The 23,760-nt window shown below is 40.6% G+C and overlaps 1 protein-coding gene across 2 annotated transcripts in view; it reads left to right on the forward strand.

The window, feature by feature from the left end:
- Positions 1 to 21,829, forward strand: part of HAPLN1 (hyaluronan and proteoglycan link protein 1) — a 60,565-nt gene extending 38,736 nt beyond the window's left edge. The window contains exons 3-5 of one of the 2 annotated variants that reach the window (XM_068175936.1): positions 2,646 to 3,017; positions 13,506 to 13,808; positions 21,475 to 21,829. In XM_068175936.1, coding sequence (XP_068032037.1) covers positions 2,646 to 3,017; positions 13,506 to 13,808; positions 21,475 to 21,764 — 965 coding nt within the window. In that variant the 3' untranslated portion in view covers positions 21,765 to 21,829. The remainder of the gene's footprint in view (positions 1 to 2,645; positions 3,018 to 13,505; positions 13,809 to 21,474) is intronic. The other variant, XM_068175935.1, reaches the window with a different exon arrangement.
- Positions 21,830 to 23,760: the final 1,931 nt, after the last annotated feature.

The following is a 23,760-nucleotide window of genomic DNA, read 5'->3' on the forward strand; positions in this document are numbered from 1 at the left end:
TGTCCCAAAAGGAAACAGGAAAATTTGCAGACAAGCTGTGCTGGCTGTCTTCACTTTCTTCCTTCTCCTCCTCCTCCTCCTCCTGTGGAAACTGCTGGTAAGGCTTTCCATGGTGCCTTACCTCAGATCACCTCTCTCCTTGGATGCTCGCCTTGGAAGGGGGAAGATGGATTATTGGAGCATCCCTGAGCCTTTGGAAAGGAGGGCAGTGAAAAAGAACATCATTTAAAAGGGGTTGTAGGCAACCTGCTGTGCAGCTTTGGTTTTTCACCAGGCAGAAAGGTCTCCCGCCCTGCCAAAACACCTTGCAGTGCTCAAATTTGCTCATTCTTGAGGAAGCTGGAGCCCTGACCTGTGCAGAGAGCAGCAATGCTCTGGACACAGCACCTCCTGACAAAGAACTGTACCTTTGGGATACCCCTTTTCCCCAAGCAGATGCGCGTTTGCACTCAGCAAGCTTGCCTTTGCAATTACCACCCTCAGACATGTTTGCTTAAACACAAAATGCTGCATTCCCTGGGGCACAGCTCAGTGCAGAGAGGGAAATCCAGCTGAGGCTGCTGTTTGGGCAGCTATTTCATTTAACCACAGACCTGTCACCAGGCCCCAGATGCCTGGGAGTGTCTGGAGTGATCCCAAAGTCTCCCTGCAGACCCCTCATGCTGTGGGACACACCACGGATTCCTGCTGTGCTGTGGACAGACAGCTGGAGGGGTGGGATAGACACTCCACGGAGAGCTCCTCATCCATCCCAGTCCTTCCCTCCTCCAGCCACCCACATCTCCCTGGCTGACAACAATTTTTCATCAGATTTTTCTGAACCACCCCAGATTGATCCCCAGCAGAAAATTGCTGCTAGCCTTCACAGGGCCATCCTCTCAACAGCCTCTGTGTTTTTTGGGAGCTCACCCACGGCTCTTGGATTTAGAGAGAGCCAGTTTGAGCCTCAGAGTGGGGAATCACATTTTTGGGCGGCCACATCGACTCACTGAACATGCACAGGAGATTGCAAAGTCTCTTTTCACAGCCTGTGAATGCAGAGTGAGGTTGGTGGTGCATTTACTGGGGGTTTTGGTCACTGTATCAGGGGTCAAGGACAACAAACCCCAACAGGCTCAGTCTGTTTTGCAAACTTCGCATGAAGAACGAGGCAAGAGCTACTGAAAGGAGGGAAAGTTCTCACTTTTGGGTACATCTGCTGACCGGCACATGAAATCTGCACTTTCCAGGGTTTTCCCAAGGCAGCACAGGCTGTGAAAGCCCCAGAGACTCAGGGCTGGAAGCAAGCACCTGCCCCAGCTGACTGTCCTAAGCAAAATTATTTCACAGGGCAACATCTACTAGAGGGAAGGAAAGCAGGAAACCTGAGGTGAGGAGGAGAGGAGACAGACAGTCACATACAGGTTTGCATGAGAAGTGAGATCAAAATACAAAAGATAAAACAGCGATAAGTTTTAAGGAGGTCAGGAAAAAAAAATGAAATAAAAAACCACATTGGGATGATGAAGAGGGTGGCAAGCAGAGGATCAGATTTTACATTTGAAGAGCAACTGGACTTCCTTACTCTGGTCAGAAGAGAAACTTATACTCAAAAGCTAGAATAAAATACAAATGCCTAAAATACCTACTTTAGAATTTTGCTGACACTTTTCATGTCAGTATAGATAATGCTGTTTGATACATAAATGGATTTCTGCTTTGTGAGTGGGATTCCCTGCTTCCCAAACGGTAAGGAGCTTTGTGTGCTGCTGCCTGAATAAGCTGAATCCCTCCAGAAAAACTGAATTATGAAAATAAAAAATAAATCACTGATATATAACTCCTGAACAAGAAAAATATGGGAAGTGTTTTGTAGCCTTTTATGGGTGATGGCATTCATTCATCAGCAACACAATTCTGTAAATCTATTTACACAACTCCTTTTTCATGAATATAGGATGGTCTCTGCCTGTGTGAGGGGCACTGAGATGCTTTGAGCTGAGCAAATAATTATTTATAACTGGTTTATAAACCTTATTACTGAACAGGTTCAAAATGATTGCAGGGCAGTGATCCTACAGATCCAAATGGTGATGCCTTGTGAAGGCTGGCCTAGAGCAGAGGCAGGACAGAGTTACAGAATAAAGCAGGGATTTATTCAAAGGATCTCCTCCGTGGATCCACCTTGGGCAGCACCAGAGCCCAGCCAGGGCTGCACCCAAGATGGACCCAAATGGTCCCAAAATGCACGAGCGCTCCCGGGGGCTCTCACTGGGATCAGCTCTGCTCCATTGGCACATTGGAGTTCATTGTCCCATTCCAGCTTTAGCCCATGCACTCCCATCCATCTTTTTTCTCTCTTCAATTTACTGTTGTTTACACTTTCTGGGCCTGGAGCTTGTAAGTGTTGTCTTTGGTCAAGCTGGAAAAGGAATTGTTTTACTTTTCCAAGGGAAAAGAGTCTACCTACCCTGGGAGGAGAACTTGCTAACACTAAATATGAATCTCAGAGCTACACACTAAAGCAGCACAGAATCTGAAAAACATAAAAGATAAAACTTAAGGCACCAATGGCATTGACCACACCCATTTTATAAAAGGCAGACTGCAAAACAATTCTCGGAGGGCGGGTGGTTTTTTTACCTTTTTCTCCTCAAATCCCACAGAAAACGGGCCCCGTCTCCTCGTGGTAGCAGAGCAAGCCAAAATCTTCTCCCACCGCGGCGGCAACGTGACACTGCCATGCAAATTCTACCACGAGCACACCTCCACCGCCGGCTCAGGAACCCACAAGATCCGCGTCAAGTGGACCAAGCTCACCTACGATTACCTCAAGGAAGTGGACGTGTTCGTGGCCATGGGGCACCACAGGAAGAGCTACGGGAGCTACCAGGGCAGGGTGACCCTGCGGGAGAGCAGCGAGAACGACGCCTCGCTCGTCATCACCAACATCAGGCTGGAGGACTACGGCAGGTACAAGTGCGAGGTGATCGAAGGGCTGGAGGATGACACGGCAGTGGTGACTCTCAATTTGGAAGGTAGGCGACACCCTGAGCCACACCTTGAGTGGGGTTGGTGTGGTGTTAGGGAATTCCTGCTTTTTTTTTTTTCCTTTTCCGTCCTGCTGGTATTGTGTTATCAGATAGTGCGTTATCGCTGACGTTATCGGCGATGTTGTGTTATCACCGATTTTGTCTTATGGGTGGTTGTGTGCTATCGCTGATTTTGTGTGTTATCAGTGACAACAGCAAGCTGAGGAAGCAGAATTCATTGTGCTCTGGGGAGTCTTGACCTGGCAGCCCATGACAACAGTCATAAATTGGAACATCATCATGGCTGCTATAACTTACGCTAGCCTACGGAGTATCCAAATTCCAGCCAGACCTGGTGTTAGAGGAGCCAAGAAAGGATGAGCAAACATACTGTTGAGACTTCCATGTGTTTTTCATTTTCTCCTGTCATTTTGCAGAAGCCACTGCATCTTTTTACCTAGGTCAAATTATATCAAATTCCCCCACAACAGTAAATTTACGAAACTTTGGGATATTTTAGATTATGAAGCAAGTGCAAATCTTCTTTTAAAGACAAAAAAATGTTACAGTAGTTATCCAGAGACAGTGGGTTTGCATGTTTCCAGCCTTATAATTAGATAAATTAGGTCTTTATATTGCCTGCCAGGACAACTCCTACGTGTAGTGTCTAGTCATTTTCTTCAGCACTGTTCTTGAAAACAGTAGAGTAAAAAAGTAATTAAACAGGTTTAAAGAGGACAAAATTTAATCTTTCCTTACTTCTTATGCAATTCAGATACATTTTATGAGTTTCAATGCATGTAAAAGAGAGTTTGACCCTTTCTTTTTTTTTCCCAAAGCACTGCACTGAGGTAACTGAACACAGAGGTAAACCAAAAGTTTCATGAGGACACATCACGTACTCTTACACTTGCCAGCAAGTGTATGCCAGAGGGATCCTGAGAGATGGAGAGGAAAAAGAAAAAAAAAAAAAAAGAGATAAAAGAGAAAGTGGGGAAAGAGGGGGGAAAAGAAAAAAAGGAAGGAAAGGGGAAAATGGGGAAAGAGGGAAAAGAGAAGGAGAAGGAGGAAAAGAGGAAAGGAAGAAAGGAGGAAAGGAAAAGGGGAAAAGAGAAAGAAAAGGAAAAAAAAAGGAAAAAAAAGGAAAAGGGGTAAAAGGATACAGCTGCACAATAATAATGTCTGAGTGGTTCCTGGAACCAGATAAACATAATGGGGTTATTTTACTTCTTTACATCTGTACTTCCATTCCTGGCTGGAGCCCACAGAAACTTCCCATTTTGGATTGCAGGAAAACCCTGCCCAGTTTCCATGCCAGTGAGGTGGTGCATTTAGGTCGTTCCCTCCCACATAATTCATCTTTAACAAAAAATGTGCCCTGTTCTTTTATGTGATAAAGAAAACTGGACAATTACATGTCTAGCTTAAGTTCTCAGTTATGAGTGAAGACAGAAATGAGCTGGAGAAGAAGAATCTTTATTCTTCTCTGCTGGCCAAAAGCTCTGGTGTGTTCAGCCTCCCCTCCACTGGGGCAGGCTCTGCAGGGGCTGCTCAGCCCCTGAAGGGAAAAAATTCCTCTTGGCAGGCTCAGCTTTACCTGAGTGAAACAGCTCTCCTCACCTGCCAAGGCTCGTGCTTCCTCTGCAGTGAAAGTTCATTATTTTTCTGCTGTTAAAAGCAAGGGAATTGTGCTATGAATGGCTCCTGCTGCACCAGGGAAGGGGAGATGCTGATGGACGTGGAAGCAGAGCAAATTTGCCTGCAGCTTGGTACAAATTCTTGTGCACGTGCAGAAATCCATACCTGAAATTCATTATTGGATTAAAGGTGCAGTGAGAGAGCAATGAGAAATCATTTCTTTGCTGCATGCAATAACACAAGGGAAACTTGTTTTAAAAAAGATTTTCTACCTCTTTTTACTGTTACTGTTTTGTAATATAGCACCAGCCTTGGATACAAGGTCAGGGTCCCTCCTCCAAAACAAGGAAATTCATAAGTAGAGGAGGAATCGTATTTCTTCAGCCAAGTGTGTTCCCAACTGTGCTCAAATTAAGGTTTACATATATATTTATATATATATATTTTTTTTTTTTTTTATCTATTTTATATTAGCCAGTGTCTGGCTAACGTAAGGAACAATAATGGTTTTCCAGTGATTTTTTTCACACATGGGACAGGTGTAAGGCTGTTCGTTTCTGACATGGTGGTGTTTCTTAAACTGGAAGGAAATTTGTCTTTGCAAAACCTCATGGTAAAATGTAACATTTCAAGTAAAATAAAAGTGGTGAGAGTTTCAGTGTCAACCCTGCTTGTGGTGACTAAACCCAGTAATTCTGGGCCTATGGTACACTGAATTTTCCTAATAAAAAGATAAGTATTAAAATATAATAATATTACAGTGGAGATATATAGCTGATAGAATATACTCCTCTGTTTGCATGGCCCTGTGCTTATTTTTTCGACACCCCTGCAGCTTTATGTAGTTCTGGCATTAATTTCCACTTCATGTATTTGAGCAAAGCAGAACAGAAGGGGAAAAACCCACAATATTTGGACAAAAATTAAAATATGTCAGCCCATTCTAACATTGTACAGTCTGGTGTAAATAATAAGGTTAATCTCACAGTGGGAGTGCTTTGCATCAGTAGCCTGATGTCCTGAGGTGGTGGCCTTAAGGATGTTAATTGGCAGCAGGACAAAGCATTTTACGCCCAGGAATGCCCAAGAGCAGTGCAAAGCATCTGATGGTGTGAGCTCCCTGTACAAAACCCACGGCCATGTATCAACACCAAAATTGTTGACCTCCACCTCAATGGACCTTTTTTTTCTTCTCCCGCTGTGACAGCATTTTATTCTTTCTAGCCTTAAAAGCATTCATAATAACTGGGCACTTTGAGCTTTGAAAAAAACGCTGGAGTTAGACTCAGTCCGAATTTGTTACATTGAAGAAAACGTGTTCTCTTCATTTTTATTAATTGGGAACCACAACTTCTTCCTTTTTTTTTTTTTCCCTAGACCAGAGAGATTGTGCTGAGCACCAGCTAAAGCTCAGAACTGAAACCCGCTGCAGTTTTCCACAACCACCAGCTTTAGGATCTGTTCATGTCCTAAATCATGTAATGATTTTCATCCTGTTTGCTGCCTGAAGTACCAGGAGTGGTCTGAGGGATGGTCAGGGTTGGTCTGGGCACAGCACCTGCAAGAAGTGTCAAGTACTGAGGAAAGCAGGATATTGTTTATGGAGAGCCGACCTCATCACCAAAGCCATCTTCTCTCTGAACTCTCCTCCTGCACATAAAATATGGATCAGGAGTTTTACACTCTTTGTTCAGTGCCCTGAAAGTCACAAGCCTGACATATTAAAAGGTCTTTGACAGCAGGCAGGTATTGTTGTCCGAGTCGTATGCACAAAAAAGAACCCTCACCTTACATTAAATTTCATTTATGGCAGCTTTTTACAGACCTACACTAAATTTTCTTTATGCTTGTGCTTTGCTAGTTTATTTCCTCATGAACACCTGGCACAGTAATGAATCTCACTGTGCCAGGTTTGTGATTTTGGCCTCCCAGGCTCCAGCCCTCAGGTGCTGCTCAGGCACAGGTTTTCTGTGCCCTCCCTTCAGGAGAGCCAGGGGAGGGGTGACAGAGAAAGTGGGACAATGCTAAACAGCCAAAGGCAGGCTCTTACTCTGAATTGTTTTTTAATATAATTAAAATTATTTTATTAGAATTATTTTTAATAGTTTCTCTCTTCTAAGGGAGGTGAGAGTTGAACACAGTAAGTTTGCAATACAGGATGTAAAATAATTACCTTTTACATCCAGTGCTACTGGGAATTTGAAGATCTGGATAAAATCATTAAAAAGCCTCTGTAGAAAGCAGCTTCTAGATAGAAGCTAACTCTTTGTGTGGCTCCCCAAGAACCAAAAATCACCAGCATTCATGTTCTTGCTTTGATGTATGTTGGCCTTTAGGTCCAAGAAAGAAAAAGAAAAAAAAGAAAAAAAAGAAAAAAAAAAAAAAAGACAGGCATCCCTTTCAAAACCAGACTCTTTAGTTCAAAATAGCTCAAACAGATCCATAAGCTTCATATAAACAAATTTTTTCAAACTGTCAAGACAATCATTTTTTAATCTGTTCATTTGGTCTTCAGATGGATGTAAGCAATGGGGAATTCAGAGTTGAACCCAACAGGAAATCAACTCCATGCTTTCAAGAGCAGGAGAAATCAGATTTAGGCTAATAATGTCATATTTGTTTCCTCTGTATACTGCTGTTCCAACCATACACACACCAAAAAAAACACCTATTTCTAATATCCTCTGTGTGATAATCTGTTCTACCCCCTGATGAAAAACTGAGTTTATAGGACGCAGTTTTTGTGGGTGCCTGGAACAAAAACCAAAGAGGGGTTGTGTTATAAACGCCAATCACTTGGTTTTTAAAATTTTAAAAGTTTAATAATAATAAAATGGCTATAAGAATAGTAATACAATTAGAGTAATGAAAATTTAGAGTTAGGACAATTACAAGACAATAAAAAGCAAAGAATTACGGACGTCCGGATGCTCTCGGGCACTTAAGCCCGATAAGCATGCCTTGTGAACAAAGGAATAATCTTTAAAAGCAGTAGCCTGTTGCATATTCATACATCTCATACATGATGCATAAATTCCTTGCAAATTAAGAACTTTTCTGGTTTTTGTCAACTTCTTCCCCTTAATCCTGGTGGTTCCATACAGACGGAGAGAAGGTGGAAGAATGTTTGTCTTTTCCAATAAGGAGGCAGTAATTCTTTATGGGCCCCCATCATTGTCATCTCTGGGTGAAGAGTTTCTTCATTATCTCATCTCTTGCTTGAGCTAGTAAAAAAACCCCCACATACATAGGCTCTATTTTAACTACAAAACTACATTTACCATGCTATTAAAATGTTAATACAGCACTCCTAATCAATATAACATAATACATATAGTATTCAATTTAATATTTGCGAAAAGCCAATCATAAAATATGCATTTTTCACAGGTTGTCAAGAGCCAAGTCACAGCAGACCAGTGTAATTCCTTCTGTGACGGGGCTCTGCAGACAGAGCTGTGTTTGCACGTGCTCCAAGACATGGTACTTGAAAGATGCAGGTGAAACAAAAAGTTTAAAATATTGTCTGAAACTGACAACCCAAAAGGAAAATGTAAAAAAAAAAAAAAAAAATTTAAGAGTAATTAGGCTAAGAAGAGAAGAGAAAGCAATGATCTCCAAATTTTTGATAAAAGCTGTAGAAATACAAGAGAATAATATGCCCTGGGCCAGATCAGTGTATTTTATATTTTATATATATTTTATATATATATATATATGTATATATATATATATGTATATATATAATATTTTATATAATATATTTTATATGTTTCTATTGATTAGAAGTAAGCAACCCCACTGACAGTTATGGGATGGTGGAGGGACACAATTTAAAGGTTCAGTTTCATTTTTAGGGAGCTTGATACCTGCTGACAGCCAGTGGCTGGATGATCACACATCTGACAGTTCTGACAGGCAGGAAAATGGAGATGGTGACTGTGAAAATGAGGGGGTCACCAGTTTTTATGGAATTTTAGGAATCCAGCATGGAAAATTTTGCCTTTGAGTGTATGAACCTGTGAGCATAAAACTGTACCCTACAGTACAGTAAATAGCAAACCCTACAGTTGCCCCAGAAAACTTTTCAGTTTTGGCTAAAGATCAAGGAAGCCTATTTCTTTACTCCAGCTGTGAAAAGACCTTTTGTCTTTTTTTTTTTTTTCCCCATATGGATCAACAGAAATTTGTGTTATTCTATTTCCACGTGTCAATACTCTTGAAGCTGCTAATTGTGTGTGGTGCTGGCTTAATTAACACCCAAAAATCATTACAGGAGTTGAACTTTCTGAGGTTATTTCCTCACCTTGTTGTCCTGGGTAAGTGCTGCAGCTCCTTGCAGTGACAGTGTGTGTGAAGTGACAGCTTGCCCTGAATTTTAGGGGCTACCTACATATAAGATTCTGAAATACAAATAAGACAAATTCATTCCCAAAAAAACACAGCAAGTGGAGAAGAATTGTACATTTGCTCACTTGAATGAGAAATCCTTAGAAATACTGGTGTTCCTGTGAGGAGGATATATAACACATCCAGTTCTCATGCTCTGATTTGGTAGAAATCCCAATTTCCATTACAGGACTCATTTTCTAAACGGCAGTTGCTTGGTCACAGGTGCATACATCCCCTCGTTTCTCAGTAACAGATTCATTCTCCGCTGAGCTGATGTGTCTCAGGCTCCTCCTGTCTCTTTTGGGAGCAAGGAGTTCCCCCCCGGGGGCAGAAGCTATTCCAGAGAACCGTGGGTTTGGGAGAGCAGCCACACCATCCTTCCCTGTAATGGAAATTAATATCCCCACTCAGGCGCCACACGGGTGGGGAATGGAATCACCAAGGTCAAACTAAGGCTCCTCAGCTCTGCCTTCCCACAAAGTAACCAGATTTTAACCTTCTGAGGCTGGAAGCTTTTGTCCCCCTCCTTTTTTTAAGCTGAATTTGTTTTTGTTAAGGTTTGGGAGCGGGTGTTTTGTCTAGTGGCAGAGCACGGGGCTGGAGTCTGAAATTGAGGCTCAGTCTGTGCTTTGGGAACAGCAAGGAGCCTCAGGACAGCTTTTGTCCATTCAGGAACAGATGGGATGGATTATACTTTGACTGGTTTGTAAGGTCCAGGACTGAGGAAGACACCCTGCCATTAGCTAAAGATCAGCACTGCTAAAGTGTAAAAGAAAGGGGAGATGAATATCGAGCCCTCACTACGAATTTCAGAGAGGTTTGGTAGGGAAATCAAGGGGAAAAAAAACTTAATAAAGTTGCAAGGTAATTCACAGCTACACAAAGCACATACCCAGTCCATTTTCCTCAGCAAAATCACCCCTGGCCACCCCTGGCAGGGTGAAATTAATGCTAATCAGTTGCAGGCTTGTACTGCAGATGAACTCCAACAAAAAATCAGCTTCTATGCAGTCTGCTCAAATATAGCCCAAAGCTAATATTACAGTTTAGTGCATATTTATGTTATAAAAACATTATGTCCCAAACTGTCAAACTCAGATTTGTAACACATTTACATACACAGTTTAGCCCCTTTTGAAAAGAGATTTTAGAAACCTTGAGGAATCGAATCTGTTTAAATAGTTATCATTTAGTTGCTCAGTTTTTTAGAAGTATGTAAGTTTATATCTTGATCTTTCCTCCTTGTAGGGTGTTTTTTTTAATGTATATGCAAATCAAACACATGTACTGGAAAAGGAGCCTGTTGTCTGGGGAAATGTAGTTCTGAATTTAAAAAAAGTATTACATTTCTAATAAAGTAAAAAGGCTCAGATTCCTATTACATTTGCTAATTTTTTATTATACCCAGTGATATTTCTATCCATTAGCACTGATGAGGAATGGATATTCTTTTAACAAAGATATGATGAAGGAAGAACAGAGATCCAGAGAAACAGGAAACATCTTCAGTGTGTTGTTTATGAAGTTGAATTTAACACACAGTGTGTTACATTACATTCTTACACTGCAGCTCAGAACATCACATAACAGAAATGCCCTTTAACCAAGGATTTACAAAAGGAAAGAACTGAAGCAGACTCTGTAGCTAATTGATGAAGGAGAGCAAAACATTGTTTATTATTACCCTGCCAAGTTTACATTTGCATGCTTTATTTTCTTGGACCAAGTCACTGAGATTTAGTAATAGCAAAGATTCTGTTAAACAGAAATAACACTTGGATGACAGAAGGATGAGGGAGGGAAGAGGAAGCAAGAGGACTTTAGGAAACTGGTGGAACAGATACAGAAATGGGTTAGAATGTTCTGAAAGAAGAGTGGCTTCATCACATGGTGACTGCCTTGCTTGACCACTAGGTAATTTCTCTCTCCTATTCTGCACTGCCCTGAGGACAATTAAATTGTTCTAGGCAAGAGGATCCAACAGCAGGAAAAAAGTAAAAAGGAAGGTGGATATTTATACCAGTGCAAAGTTTTTTGGCTTTTGTGTTATCTTGTCTTCAGTCCCCCTGAGTCCTACAGCACTTAGTTCTACAGAGATATCTGAGGATAAACATTCTGAGCTGGATCTTCTCTAATACCATTTTATTTCAGCTTATTATGAGACTATGGGCTAAAGCCAATTGTAAAATTTAGGTCTCGGTTAAGTTTCTAAGCCCTGCCAAAGATTAGGGTGCTCTGAGCCAAACTCTTGTTTCAAGTATCTCTTTTCTGTTTTATCAAACCCACATGGGGAGGTGGTTCCTCAGTGCTTTCTGAAACATCTTTCACGCTCCAAGGAGCAGTGTTTAACTTCTGATATTTTCCATAAAATCAGAAGTTGCAGGAGAAAAGAAAAAATCTGTCAGGTAAGGGCAGTGATTCGATGTCACTTCTGAGACCAACCTGGAGGTGTCCCCACATTTCCCAGCCCCTTTTGGATGTCCTCTGTCGTGAGGTCTCTGTGCTGTACCTGTCTGCAATGTCTGGGCAGCAATGAGCACCAGACAGGGCTTGGGGACAGGCTGTGTCCTTGTCCCCTGGTGGGGACAGAGCATTTGGCAGGGCCATGCTCCTTGCACAGTGACCGTGTCTCAGGGTGAGCTGCAGGGGCAGAGGGGGAAGGTGGTGTCACACACGGTTTCCCACCAGGGCTGTGCCACCATCTGTGCTGGGGGAAGGCTGTCCTCTGTGAGGAGCCCTCCCTCCCTGAGTGGTGGCAAACGGCCCAAAACCGGCAGAGAAGTCTCCCACGCATCTTCACTGATTTCACATCCCCATACCTATTCCTGCTTTAAAACCCCAGGATGCTAAAATTGTGCCTCCTACCAGATTAGCCTTGAAACGCTGCTGTTAAGGCAGACATTCCCATTACTGGAATGATGTGAAATTGAAGGAAAAAAAAAAAAAAAACATGCAAAAAAACCCACAAAAAAATGCAAACAAAAAGCAACTGCCTTGAGCCTCTCAGGAAATCTTGGCCAGGGCTCATGCAAAGAACACAATGCTCTTTTATGTCGATCAAAACATTTAATCTTAATGTCTACGAGTCAAAAGAAATAATTCATAGAAATTCAATTATTCATTCAATCATTTCTTCCTTCTAAATAGCTGCCAGGAGCTCCCCTACTCCCATTCCACACACAAAAAAAAAAAAAAAAAAAAAAAAAAAAAAAAAAAAAAAAAAAAAAAAACCACCAAAACAACCAACCAACAAACAGAAACACACACCAAAAAAAAAGACCAAACCAAACCAAAGAAACAATCACCCAAACAAACAAAATTAAAATAAGCAAAGAAAAATAACCCCAAACAAATCCAAAAAGTAGAGCTATGCTAGGGTTTAATTGCCTCTTTTTAAAATGAGAAATTGACCTTACAATGGATAAATGGGAATTTTCCATGGAAAATGTGTAGTTTCATAATTCCAGCTAGCTCTGCTCCTCCTTTAAGCACTGTGAGAGCAGGGGAGTGACAGCAAGGTGCAGGTGGAAGCAGCAGACCTGGCAGGATTCCCATTGGGAAGGGGATGAGGCCATGAGGAGACAATCCAGCTAGGTAAGACAGCACAGAATCAATCACAGAATCACAAAATCACAGAATGAGCTAGGTTGGGAAAGACCTTTAAGACCATCTAGTCCAACCCATGACCTAACACCTCCTCATCAACTAAACCATGGCACCCGGTGCCACGTCCACTCTTTTTTCAACATGTCCAGGGATGGTGACTCCACCACCTCCCTGGGCAGACCATTCCAGTGCACAATCCCTCTATCAGTAAAGAATTTCTTTCCAATATCCCACCTAAACTTGGCACAGCTGAAGAGTTAAGGCAACAGCCCTAACCTATTCCCCAAAGCCAGTGCTGCTGCACTGCTGGGGCCTTTTTCCTCAGAAATAAACCAACGCTCTTCCACACGTCACAGATCCAACCTTCACCTCCCCTTTATTCCTCCTCCTGGTGGCTGCCAAAGCTTCTCCCTGTACTGTAAAAAAGGGTAAACCCTGACTGGGAAGAAATGCTGATGTGTGATTCCAGTTCAGAAGGCTGAATGATTTCTTTATTATAACCATACTATAATACATTAATACACTATTTAAAGGAGATACTAAAAACTACAAACCTGCTTTTCTAACTCCCGTATCTAACTTCTCACAACTCGTGCCCCTCTCTGAGAGTCCAGCCACAGGTGGGTTGGATTGGCCATCAGCTCCAACAATCCTCACCAGAACCCAACCAAGAAATCACCCCACGTAAACAATTCTCCAAACACATTCCCCATGGGAAAAACAAGGAGACGAACTAGAAATTGTTTTGTCTTTCTTTCCCCTGTGCTGCTCTATGAAAAATCCTGAAAGAAAGAAAGATGTCCCTGCGACATCCCTGCTCTCTCAGTGACTGGCAGCTCTCCTCTTCCCCTGCTCCAGGTGTGGTGTTCCCCTACTCCCCACGGCTGGGGCGGTACAACCTGAACTTCCACGAGGCGCAGCGGGCGTGCGCGGAGCAGGACGCGGTGATGGCCTCCTTTGACCAGCTCTACGACGCCTGGAGGTCGGGGCTGGACTGGTGCAACGCCGGCTGGCTCAGCGATGGCTCCGTGCAGTACCCCATCACCAAGCCCAGGGAGCCCTGTGGGGGCAGGAACACCGTGCCCGGAGTCAGGAATTACGGGTTCTGGGACAAGGAGAAGAGCCGCTACGACGTCTTCTGCTTCACGTCCAACTTCAACGGTGAGAGCGTTTCCTTCTCCCTTCCCTCGTAAATGGCTGTGCTTAGGCAAGGTACTCCAGGGGCAGGAAGGGGCGTTTGGTTTGTCAAAGCCTCGTGTCAAACCCGGAAAATGCTAGGAATGAAATAATCAGGGTCATTGTTTCAATTTTTCAATTTTCAAGGGGTACACGTGTGGAGTAAAGTCGTGTTTGTCACACGGTCACATAGGTAGTTTTTACAACTCAGGACTTGTCCTGGATTTTCTAATACCTCCCCTTTGTTAAAAGGGGAGATTGCAATTTATACATACCCCATCAAAATTTGTACACACCCTTTTAATGCTGGCGTGTAACCAGTTTAATTCAGTTAAAGTGATGAAGGAACCTGCAGGTCATTAATTGAGGTTTCCTGCTGAAGTCAATACTAATTCTGTTCCTACTGGTTAAATATGTCACCAAAACAAGATTTTGATCATCACTGCACCTTTTCTGCAGTGTCAATCAGCTTCTGTTCATATATCAGGTCTAATATGGCTAACAGTTCCTTATCAACAGACCTATTTCTAGCTTTATTCCTTCATAATTTAGATTTCTAATCTTAGTATGCTGCCAGGACACCAATCACTTTTGCTCTGAGGTTGGACTTCTGTAAACATTACTTTAGCAACTGCAAGCTTTTTTTTTGCTACTAGTTGATTTTTAAAATTTTTTTTAGGTATGAAATGAAATGACCAATCTCAGCTTGCTATCATTTCAGGGTTTACCTAGTGTCAGGAAAAGATTCAGAAACTTCAATTCAAATTGAAAATTCAATTGCTGTGAATGTCCAATCCTCTACAGCATCCTCCTTGTGGATATTTCCTACAGAACTCTGCACAGTTTGGCTTGCAGCCCACTCAGACCATGGAGCATGGCCTTTTTATATTTTTGCACAGATTGCTTAGCCACAGTGAAGCAGTTTCATCCTACAGCACAGCAAAAAAATATACATAAGCCTTAGTTTCAGAAGATGTGCTGCAGTGCTAAGTCTGCATCACCCTTCACTGAAAAAGACCCATCCAAAAAAAAAGGAAAAAAAGGGGGAAAAAGGAAAAAAGAACCAAAACAAACAAAAAACCCTACCCTCCCAAAGAAGCCCCAAAAAAGCCCAAAAAACCTACCACAAAATAAAAAAATGCACACAAGAATAAAACCCCCACAAAAAAAAAAAAAAATACAACAGGAAAACTCAAACAAATCCTCAAGCCAACAGTATTACATTAGGTTCAAAGTGATCTGAAACAAAAGTTTGGCTGATTTTTTTAATCGTACTGCTTCATCCCATTAGATGCTGGCTCAATTTTTCTTGCTTCATTTTCTCAAGGTGGAATCCTGTTTGAACTCATCTCTTCTATACAGGTTTAACCCTATACTGTAGAAATATCACCAAGGTATTAAATAATCAAACAAAAATAATTAAAATGTGATAGCTGCACTTTTTTCCTAATGCTTGCAGAGTAAAACCTTGTGACTTACTGCTCACTGATCACCACCCTTTTACACACCAGAAGCTGAACAGCATCTCTTAAGGAAGAAGAAGCATAATTTCTGGGGAAAAAAAAAAAAAGAAATAATAGTAAATTAACTGGCTTAAAAACAGGAACTAACTAAGATGAATATTGTCTGTGCACTGATACAAGGAGAAAGAAAGAGGGAGAAGAAGGGTATAAGGTAGGAGAGCAATCAAAGACAAGACACTGACATGAATCTCAGCCTTGAGGAGTCTGGAAATTGACCTGGAGACAGAACATTACACAGCAATGAGGGGAGAGAGAGAGAGAGGAAGAGAGAGAGAAGTGTGTATATATATTTTTATATTTATGTATATTTATTTTTATATATATATAGATAGATAGATAGATAGATATAGATATAGATATAGATATAGATATATAGATGTGGAAATATATATAGATATTGATGTAGATTATACAGATATAGACATAGACATAGATATAGATGATATAGATTAGATAGATAGATAGATAGATAGATATAGGTAGATATTCCCCACAGCTCCATGTCAAATGTCACTCATGACATCAGCTGAAAATCCAGATTTCTGCTCCTTTCAGCTTCCACTCTCTTAATTCACCAGACTATATTTTCCTCACATGTTTCCACCTCTCCTTATCCCAAGCTGACCTCCATAACCACAATTAATCCAGCCACTCTGCCAGCTCCGTGTTTTCAGCACAGCATTTTGGATAAGGTCGTTTAATGGCATATGTTAGCTCTCTCACTGCAGAGGGAAAAGGTTAAAATGACCCATTTTGCCACCAGGCTGGAACTGGCAGTTGCCAAAGTTAGTGGCTGCAGGCAAAAAAAAAAAAAAAAAAAAAAAAAAACAACAAAACAAAACAAAAAAAACCCACCCAAAAAAAACCCCCACAAAACAAACAAAAAAACCCCACCAAAACCTATTACTGAAAGATCCAATATTGTTTCTCTCAGCTCAGGAAGAGCCAAGGAGAATGAGAGGTGGTTGTGACACAGTGCATTCCCAGTGGCCTCTGGAGTCTCCTGATAGTAGGAAACAGAAGAGCCTTCAACTTTATGTAATGGAGATGGAAAAATTCCAAGTCCCACAGGAGCAGGGAATGATAAGGAGAATTTAAAAAAAAAGTTTTGGTAGCTTCTATAAAAAAAAAGAGGTTGAGTGAGGTTTAGATACCTTCTAAATGGTTTCTCTGTAGGGAAAAAAATTCCCCAAATGCATTATGATCTCAGAGATTGTTTTAAAAAAAGAGGTGCCATTTCAAATAATTCACCTGTAAAAGCAAAAAAACTTGGTCTGAAGTACATGGGAAGCTTGTTTTTTGCCTGAAAAAAAGGTAAAAGCCATGGTATTTAGCCATTCAGGTAAAAAAATGAAACTGTAATCATCAATGCAGTGCATTCAAATCCAGGTGCAGTATTTTCCCTCTGGAATTATTGGATCCCAACTGTGATGACGTGGATACACAACAAATAATGATTGAAAATGAAGGGATTTTACCATTAGTAAAACAATTCGCAAGCTTTTCTGTTACCTGCACAAAGAAATAGTTTGAGCAAAGCCGCAATATCAAATAATCTTGTTACTTTATGAAATTATCCTCTACAATGCCTTTTCATAGAGTAAGGCAAATACAACACTTACAGATTTTGTTCTGCCTGTGCAGCTGATTTATGCTCAGATCTCTGTGTTGGTTCATACGAGACTTGTTCATGGTTTGCCTACAAGAACATGAAATAATTTCATACCCTTTACATCTAATAGTACCAGCAAGATACCAGTTTATAAGGATATAGAGTGATGTGTTTCATAAAACAAAGCAAAGAGTAACACCAGCCTGTTGCTGTCTGAGAAATCCATCAAAATATTTTGAAATAACAAAATATTTTCTGCCTGCACTGGATGGCAATATGTTCCCCAATATGTTTTTTTTTACATTCCTTGTGCTGGTAAAGGCTATTGAAAATGAATGTACACAAATGGGGAATGTCTAACTTAAATTTGAAAATTCCACATTGGAATTTCCTGGTGTCTGAGGGCTCAGCTTTAGTCTCTCACAACCCATTTCTCCTTCATTTGTCCTGTCCAGAGGAAACCACTTTAGTCAATGTCATCTTTAGAAAAGCTGAGGGTTCCTGCCCTGTGTGGTGGCACAACCTGACGCCACCCAAAGTTTTTCCAGGGCTGCAGATCACCCCAGTTTCTCTCCTTTCCTTGTCCCAAGGAATGGGGATGCTCCTCCCCCATGCCATCTCTCCAGATGATCAATTTGAGGAAATAAATGCAGATTAATCCTTTTGTTACAATCTTCCCCACTGAGCCTAATAGCCATAAACCAAGGAATGTATAATGGAAGAGCTGAGTGGTTCTTCTTTATTTATTTTCAAAGGTCTTCTGAAGGACAACAGTACTTTGCTTTTTGAAGGAAAATCCCTGAGAATCTTTCACACTGAAAAGTGCTAAAAGAGCTAAATGTAAATGCATTTATCGGGTCCTCTATAATTAAGCATTTTTGAGGAAAATAAAGTACAAGTACAGCTTGCAATACACTTTCCCCTCATTAACAGGCATTTTGTTATATACTTTGTCCACAGAACCATAGTGCATAATTGATCTTTCATCAGCTCTAGGAGAATCAAGTAAAAATCTTGTTTTAACAAAGTTAAGAACACAAAGAATAAATTTTTGAGAGCATGTTGAAAGCACAGCTGTGAGCCACCTGTTTATTACAGCAGTGCATGAGACAAACAAACCACCTCTGCCATTTAATTGGGAGAAAGCTGTGGAAAGTCCTGTCTGAATAATGCTGACTGTTCATTTGACTATTTCAGAGTATTTTATCACTGGGAATATGCAGAAACTCTTCCAAAATGAGAAATTGAACCCAAAATAAAATCACACACCCTTTATTAGGAGTGGCTGCTTCTGACTCACCAGAATCATAACTGGTATTGGTATGTTTAAATTCTATTTTTTTTCCTCACATATTTAATTCAAAATCAGTTATTTGAGAGGGTCACTGGATGTCAAAATATTTACCAGGTGTTAAGTATCTCTCTCCTTTTTTTTCTCTTTTTTTTTTTTTAATAAAAGTAACTCACTAATAAACCTCTCAATTGAGCACTAAGCTTGAAGAAATCTCCAAGTGTGATTCATCCGTCAAAATTCCACAGTAACAAGGGTGTGGGGTGTGTAGGTCAGTGGCTGGAGTTTTCCTCTTTCAGCTGCTCTGTTACACACAAAATCCTAAAATAGCTGTTATAGATGGGGTTTGAGCAGGTTTGAGCACAAACCCTCTGCCCCATGGTTTGGGTGTGAGGAGTCAAATCAGGCAGGATCCTCTGCAGAAGTGACCCAGCCACCAGGCCTTAATGAGAGAGAGAGACAGAAAATTCCTCCCTATCCTTCCACATCAATTAATAAATTCTGAGACTGAACAGTTAGCAACCCCATCCCAACTATTGCCAGGGGGAAAAACTGCAAATCTGTACAGAGTTTATTAATGGAATTCTATGTAATCAGACATTCTGGATACACATTGCACCCCTGTGGGGTTCACTATTAAATTTCTCTTGTTTGAGGGAGGAGCAGAGTATAGGAGTTTTTATTATTGATGTCATATGTCAAAAGCCTGACCTTACTGCAAATCCCTAGGAAATTACATTCCACTGACATATGGTTTGAAGAGGAGCTCATAAACTAGGTGAAGTTTACCCACTATCAGTCCAAACCCCTGTTCCCCTAAATCAGAAATCCTGTTTGCTTTGGGGAAACCTCTTAACAGTGGATCAGTAACAGTATTCCTTTAATAAACATTCCCTTTAGCAGCACACCGTAAATGCTCTCAGCTTGCCAAAACAGAGTTTAAAAAATTGTTTTACAAAGGGATGATTACCTGTTCTCAATAGTTTTCTGAGGAAATTCCATAGATACTGTCTCTGACAACAATCACATTTTTAAAAACTTTCTTTTCCACCACAGCTGCAATGTAAATGCCTTTTTTTTTAAACTGTTCTTGTCTTGATACACAATTTCCAGCCTTTAGACAGGGTTAATTCAATCACCCTTATATTGTGATCTGACCTGGCTTTCCTTCATTTAGAAAAAAAATCCTGTTTGATTTTTGCAGGAAAGTGAAGCTGACATAACTCATAACTTGCTCACCACTTTTTCTTCACCAAGAAAGTAATCTCATATTAGGCATAGTTCTGTGTATCTACCTGAATTTTGTGAGGCAGAAAATTGATACTTTCCTCGAGTACATTCTTAATTAAGCAGAAAAGAGTGTGATCTGTAATTAGAAGTTGTCCACAAAAATAAAGTCCTTCCTTTTTTTTTTTCATCTAACTCTCCTCTTCAGGAACAGGCAGATTGAAAAGTTGTGAATTTATTTGGAAATCACTGAATGCCTTCAAAGAAACATGATTCTTCTGCAGTCCACTTGGCTGTCAAATCAGTGATGATAAATAACCCCAAGTATAATGAATGAAATGCTAACAATGAATGTGTATTGCCTTGATTAATGAAATCAATATTAATATTAATGCAATCAATGTTAATATAATGTCTGTGTATGGATTAGTAGGGGAGACTTTGCTTTTTTGGGCTTTATTTTCTGGTATATATTTGCATTTCCTCGAGGCAGGGAACATTTTTCTTAGCAGCACTACCAGTTCAGTCCCGTGTTGTGGTAAGGATATACCCTTTGATGCCTAAAGAGAAACAGAGCTGCAGAACTGCTGGTGAAGACTTACCACAGACAAAATTTTGCTCCACCGCAGGCTCAAACTCTCATCCTGAGGAGCTGTTCGATACCTTGGCTTTCTCGCCAAAAAAAAAAAAAAAAAACCATTTTTTTTGTTTGTATTTAATCAGAAACAAGGTCACCACCTTGTCAGAGAGCAAAAGAGCACATGTTACCTGCAGCTGCCCTCCCCTAAATGCTATCACTGAATATGAATTCAGGTGGAGACACCATCCTTTGATATTAGAAGAAATAAATATAGCACTGCCTTTTGTTTTGGGGGTTTTTTTGGGTGGTTTTTTTTTTTTTTTTTTTGGTTGGTTGGTTAGGTTTTTTTGTTCAAAGTCTGTTTTCTGTACCGGGGCTGTTTTTTGGGTAAGTTTATTTTTTCCTCCTGATACTTATCAACTCACCATACAAGAAAATCACAATATTTTCCACAACAAAGTGTCCAGCTGGCACAGACCCAAATTAGCCACTGCTTGACATGATCCTTCAACCGAACATCTCCATTTCTCCTCAAAAGTCAGTGTTATAGTATTATTGACTGAAATCAAAGCAGAAAAAAAGCCTTGCCACAGTATTAAAATGGTAAGATAAAAAAATAAATCCCTTATTGGAAACTTCCATATGGTCTATTCATAGTCATGGGCTATGGGCCCAATGGTATTGAATTTCTACAGTTTTTATAAGGTTAATTAATTAGGATATCTAAGAGCTACATCCAATAGGAGATTCAGTTGCCCCTTGGGTTGGTGCAAGGGCTTCTATGCCCCAATTCCCATTATGTCTTCTTGTAGGTCCTCTCCTTGAAAATAAGACCAAGCAGTATTTCAGGAATTGTGTTGGAAGGTCAGCATATTACTCCAAAATCTAAGAGGAAGAGTAGGAAAAATACCAGGAGCTACGTAACTGGTATAGAGAGCAGTGGATGTATGAAAAGTGCATAAAAAGTAAAAATCTTTAAGCAACAGCATTGAGGTCACAGAATCACCTGAAAGGTGGCTGTGCTCAGGTGGGGTTGGGCTCTTTCTCCAGGCAGCACTGACAGAACCAGAGGACACAGTCTCAAGCTGCTCCAAGGGAAATACAAGTTGGATATTAGGAGGAAGTTTTTTACAGGAAGGGTGATAAAGTTCTGGAATGGCTGCCCAGGGAGGTGGGGCAGTCACCATCCCTGGACGTGTTTAAAACAATCCTGGATGTGGCACTGGGTGCCAGGGTTCAGTTGAAGTGTTAGGGCTGGTCGATGATCTTGAAGGTCTCTCCCAACCCAGTCATTCTGAGATCTCTGTGATTCTGTAATTCTGTGATCAAAGGATTTAAGACTGGAGAAACACCTCCAGCACCGTCGACGCCCAACCTCTGCGCCGCTAACAACTCCGCTTTCCTCCTTCCCTTTTCAGGCCGCTTCTACTACCTGATCCACCCCACCAAGCTGACCTACGACGAGGCCGTGCAGGCGTGCCTGAAGGACGGTTCCCAGATCGCCAAGGTGGGGCAGATCTTCGCGGCCTGGAAGCTGCTGGGCTACGACCGCTGCGACGCGGGCTGGCTGGCGGACGGCAGCGTGCGCTACCCCATCTCCCGGCCGCGGAAGCGCTGCAGCCCCAGCGAGGCCGCCGTGCGCTTCGTCGGCTTCCCCGACAAGAAGCACAAGCTGTACGGTGTCTACTGCTTCAGGGCCTACAACTGAGAGGGCATACCTAGAGCGTGAAAGTTGTTGGTGGTTTTGTTTTTTTTTTGAAACGTGTGAAAGATGTCTGTCTTTTTTTTTTTTTTTTTTTTGAGTATGAACTCATGCAAGCTACCAAAACTGTGATAAACCTCTTTTACTTACTGTAAAGAGTAATTTTCGTAGACACTCCCTCCCCCAAACCCATTGGTTTGTTTTTGGTTTTGTTTTGTTTTAGTGTTTTGTTTTTTTTTTTTTTTTTTTGTTTTTTTTGTTTTTGTGATAATATCATTCCATAGATATTTTAAATTAATATAATTTAATGGGAGCTCTAGGTAAGGAACTTTTAGATTCAAATTCTTTAAGCTATATCATCCCAAAAAATTTATAATTTTCATGAATGGGGCATGCAATAGAGCTTGACAATTGCTAGGGCACAATTATGGAGTGTAAGGCTACTCAAAGCAGAAGCTTTTAAAAGCACAGATTTTACATATTTGTACCAGTTTGAGAAACACTGCAAATTGATTATGACAGGAATTTTAAAATAAAACAATCTTTTTGTTAAAGGGGATCAGTGAGGTTTCGCAAAGAAATCTCACAACAATATATGTTAGCAAATAACTGTTTTCACTGGTTCACATGGGAACAACAGAGAGTTTAATAAAAGCAGCTAAAACAGTCCACAAAAATAGGACTAGTTTTACAATTTCAAACCTTGCCTTTCTGAAAAATAAGCTCATGGTCCCATGCATAGGAAGAAGCACAATTAGTTCTCCTGGACATTTCAATTGTGTTTTTGTCGTGTATAAATCATTGAGTGAAAAACTAACTAACAAGAAAACTCTTCTTTTCTTCTTTTCTCCAATTAAAGATGCCTGAGAAGTGTTGTATTACCTTTGAGTAGCTTTACTGAGCTATTTTTAAACTCTTAAAGGCCATTTGCTAAGCAGCATAATAGCATCTACTCAGGGCAGTTGTATAAATGAACTGCTGGACAGAGAAACTGTAAACTTTAGCAGCTTGATTTTACATTAGCCTTTGAAATGTTATTGTCTTAATTAAAGAACATTACAATATTTAATATTTCTTAGCTATTTACACATCACAAGAAACAAAAATTAGAAAAAAATATTTTAAATGGTGAAGTCTTGAACAAAGACTATTAGACAAAATCTGAAACCAGCCATTAAGTTTTAGAAGAGAAAAAGAAAAAAAAAAACTTCATTTCCTTACATCTTATTTGTATCTAAAAAGTACATCTGTTTTTTAAACTATCAATGAAATAATATAGTATCGCTAGCCCTGAATTATTTAGTTAGTCCTCCTTAGAGTTAAGAGAAAATAAAGCTATTGAAATACTTCTTTTCATTAAATCTGCAGTGGTCTAGGTGGAAGATGTTTACCTAAATCTGCCAGTGTCAGAGAAAAATACGCACTGTGCATGGTGCCTAGGATTTTCAGAGCTGCCTAAAGCACTAGGTCCTCCCTAAGTACCAGTTTGAGGGAATTTGGGATTTCTAATGCAAACTCACTTTGGATGCAGCAATTCTTGGTGCTCATCTTCAGCTACCTTAATGAAACCAGTTTTTCAGAGAGCAGGTGCTCAAGGCTTTCTGAAAATTTACTCCACTTATGGTGTCTCAAGCTGGATATCCAAAAAAACAAAACAAAAAAAAAAAGGCAGAGAGGCCACTGATTAAAAGTGTCCTGGTCTCGGGTAATCTCTTCAGCAGTTTTTGATGTTCTCTATCCAGTATTGGTTCTACCACTTAAAAAATGGAGAACTCTTTTTCCTACTCTACGCTTGCTGACTACGAAGAACTCAGAGGACCAACATTTGTATTTACTCAAAGTTTTATAGCTGCCCACTGTTTCCATAATTTAAGCGAGGTATAGTGGCATTTATCCAACTAGGACACAACCTGTATGCTTTCATGGATGGTTTGGTGTAGCTATTTTCCCGTGGATGTGAGTAAATAAATCTCTTTCCCAGAGTGGTTGTGGTCCTGTTTTA

This window comes from Anomalospiza imberbis, chromosome Z (genome assembly GCF_031753505.1).
Source record: "Anomalospiza imberbis isolate Cuckoo-Finch-1a 21T00152 chromosome Z, ASM3175350v1, whole genome shotgun sequence".
Lineage (NCBI taxonomy): Eukaryota > Metazoa > Chordata > Aves > Passeriformes > Viduidae > Anomalospiza > Anomalospiza imberbis.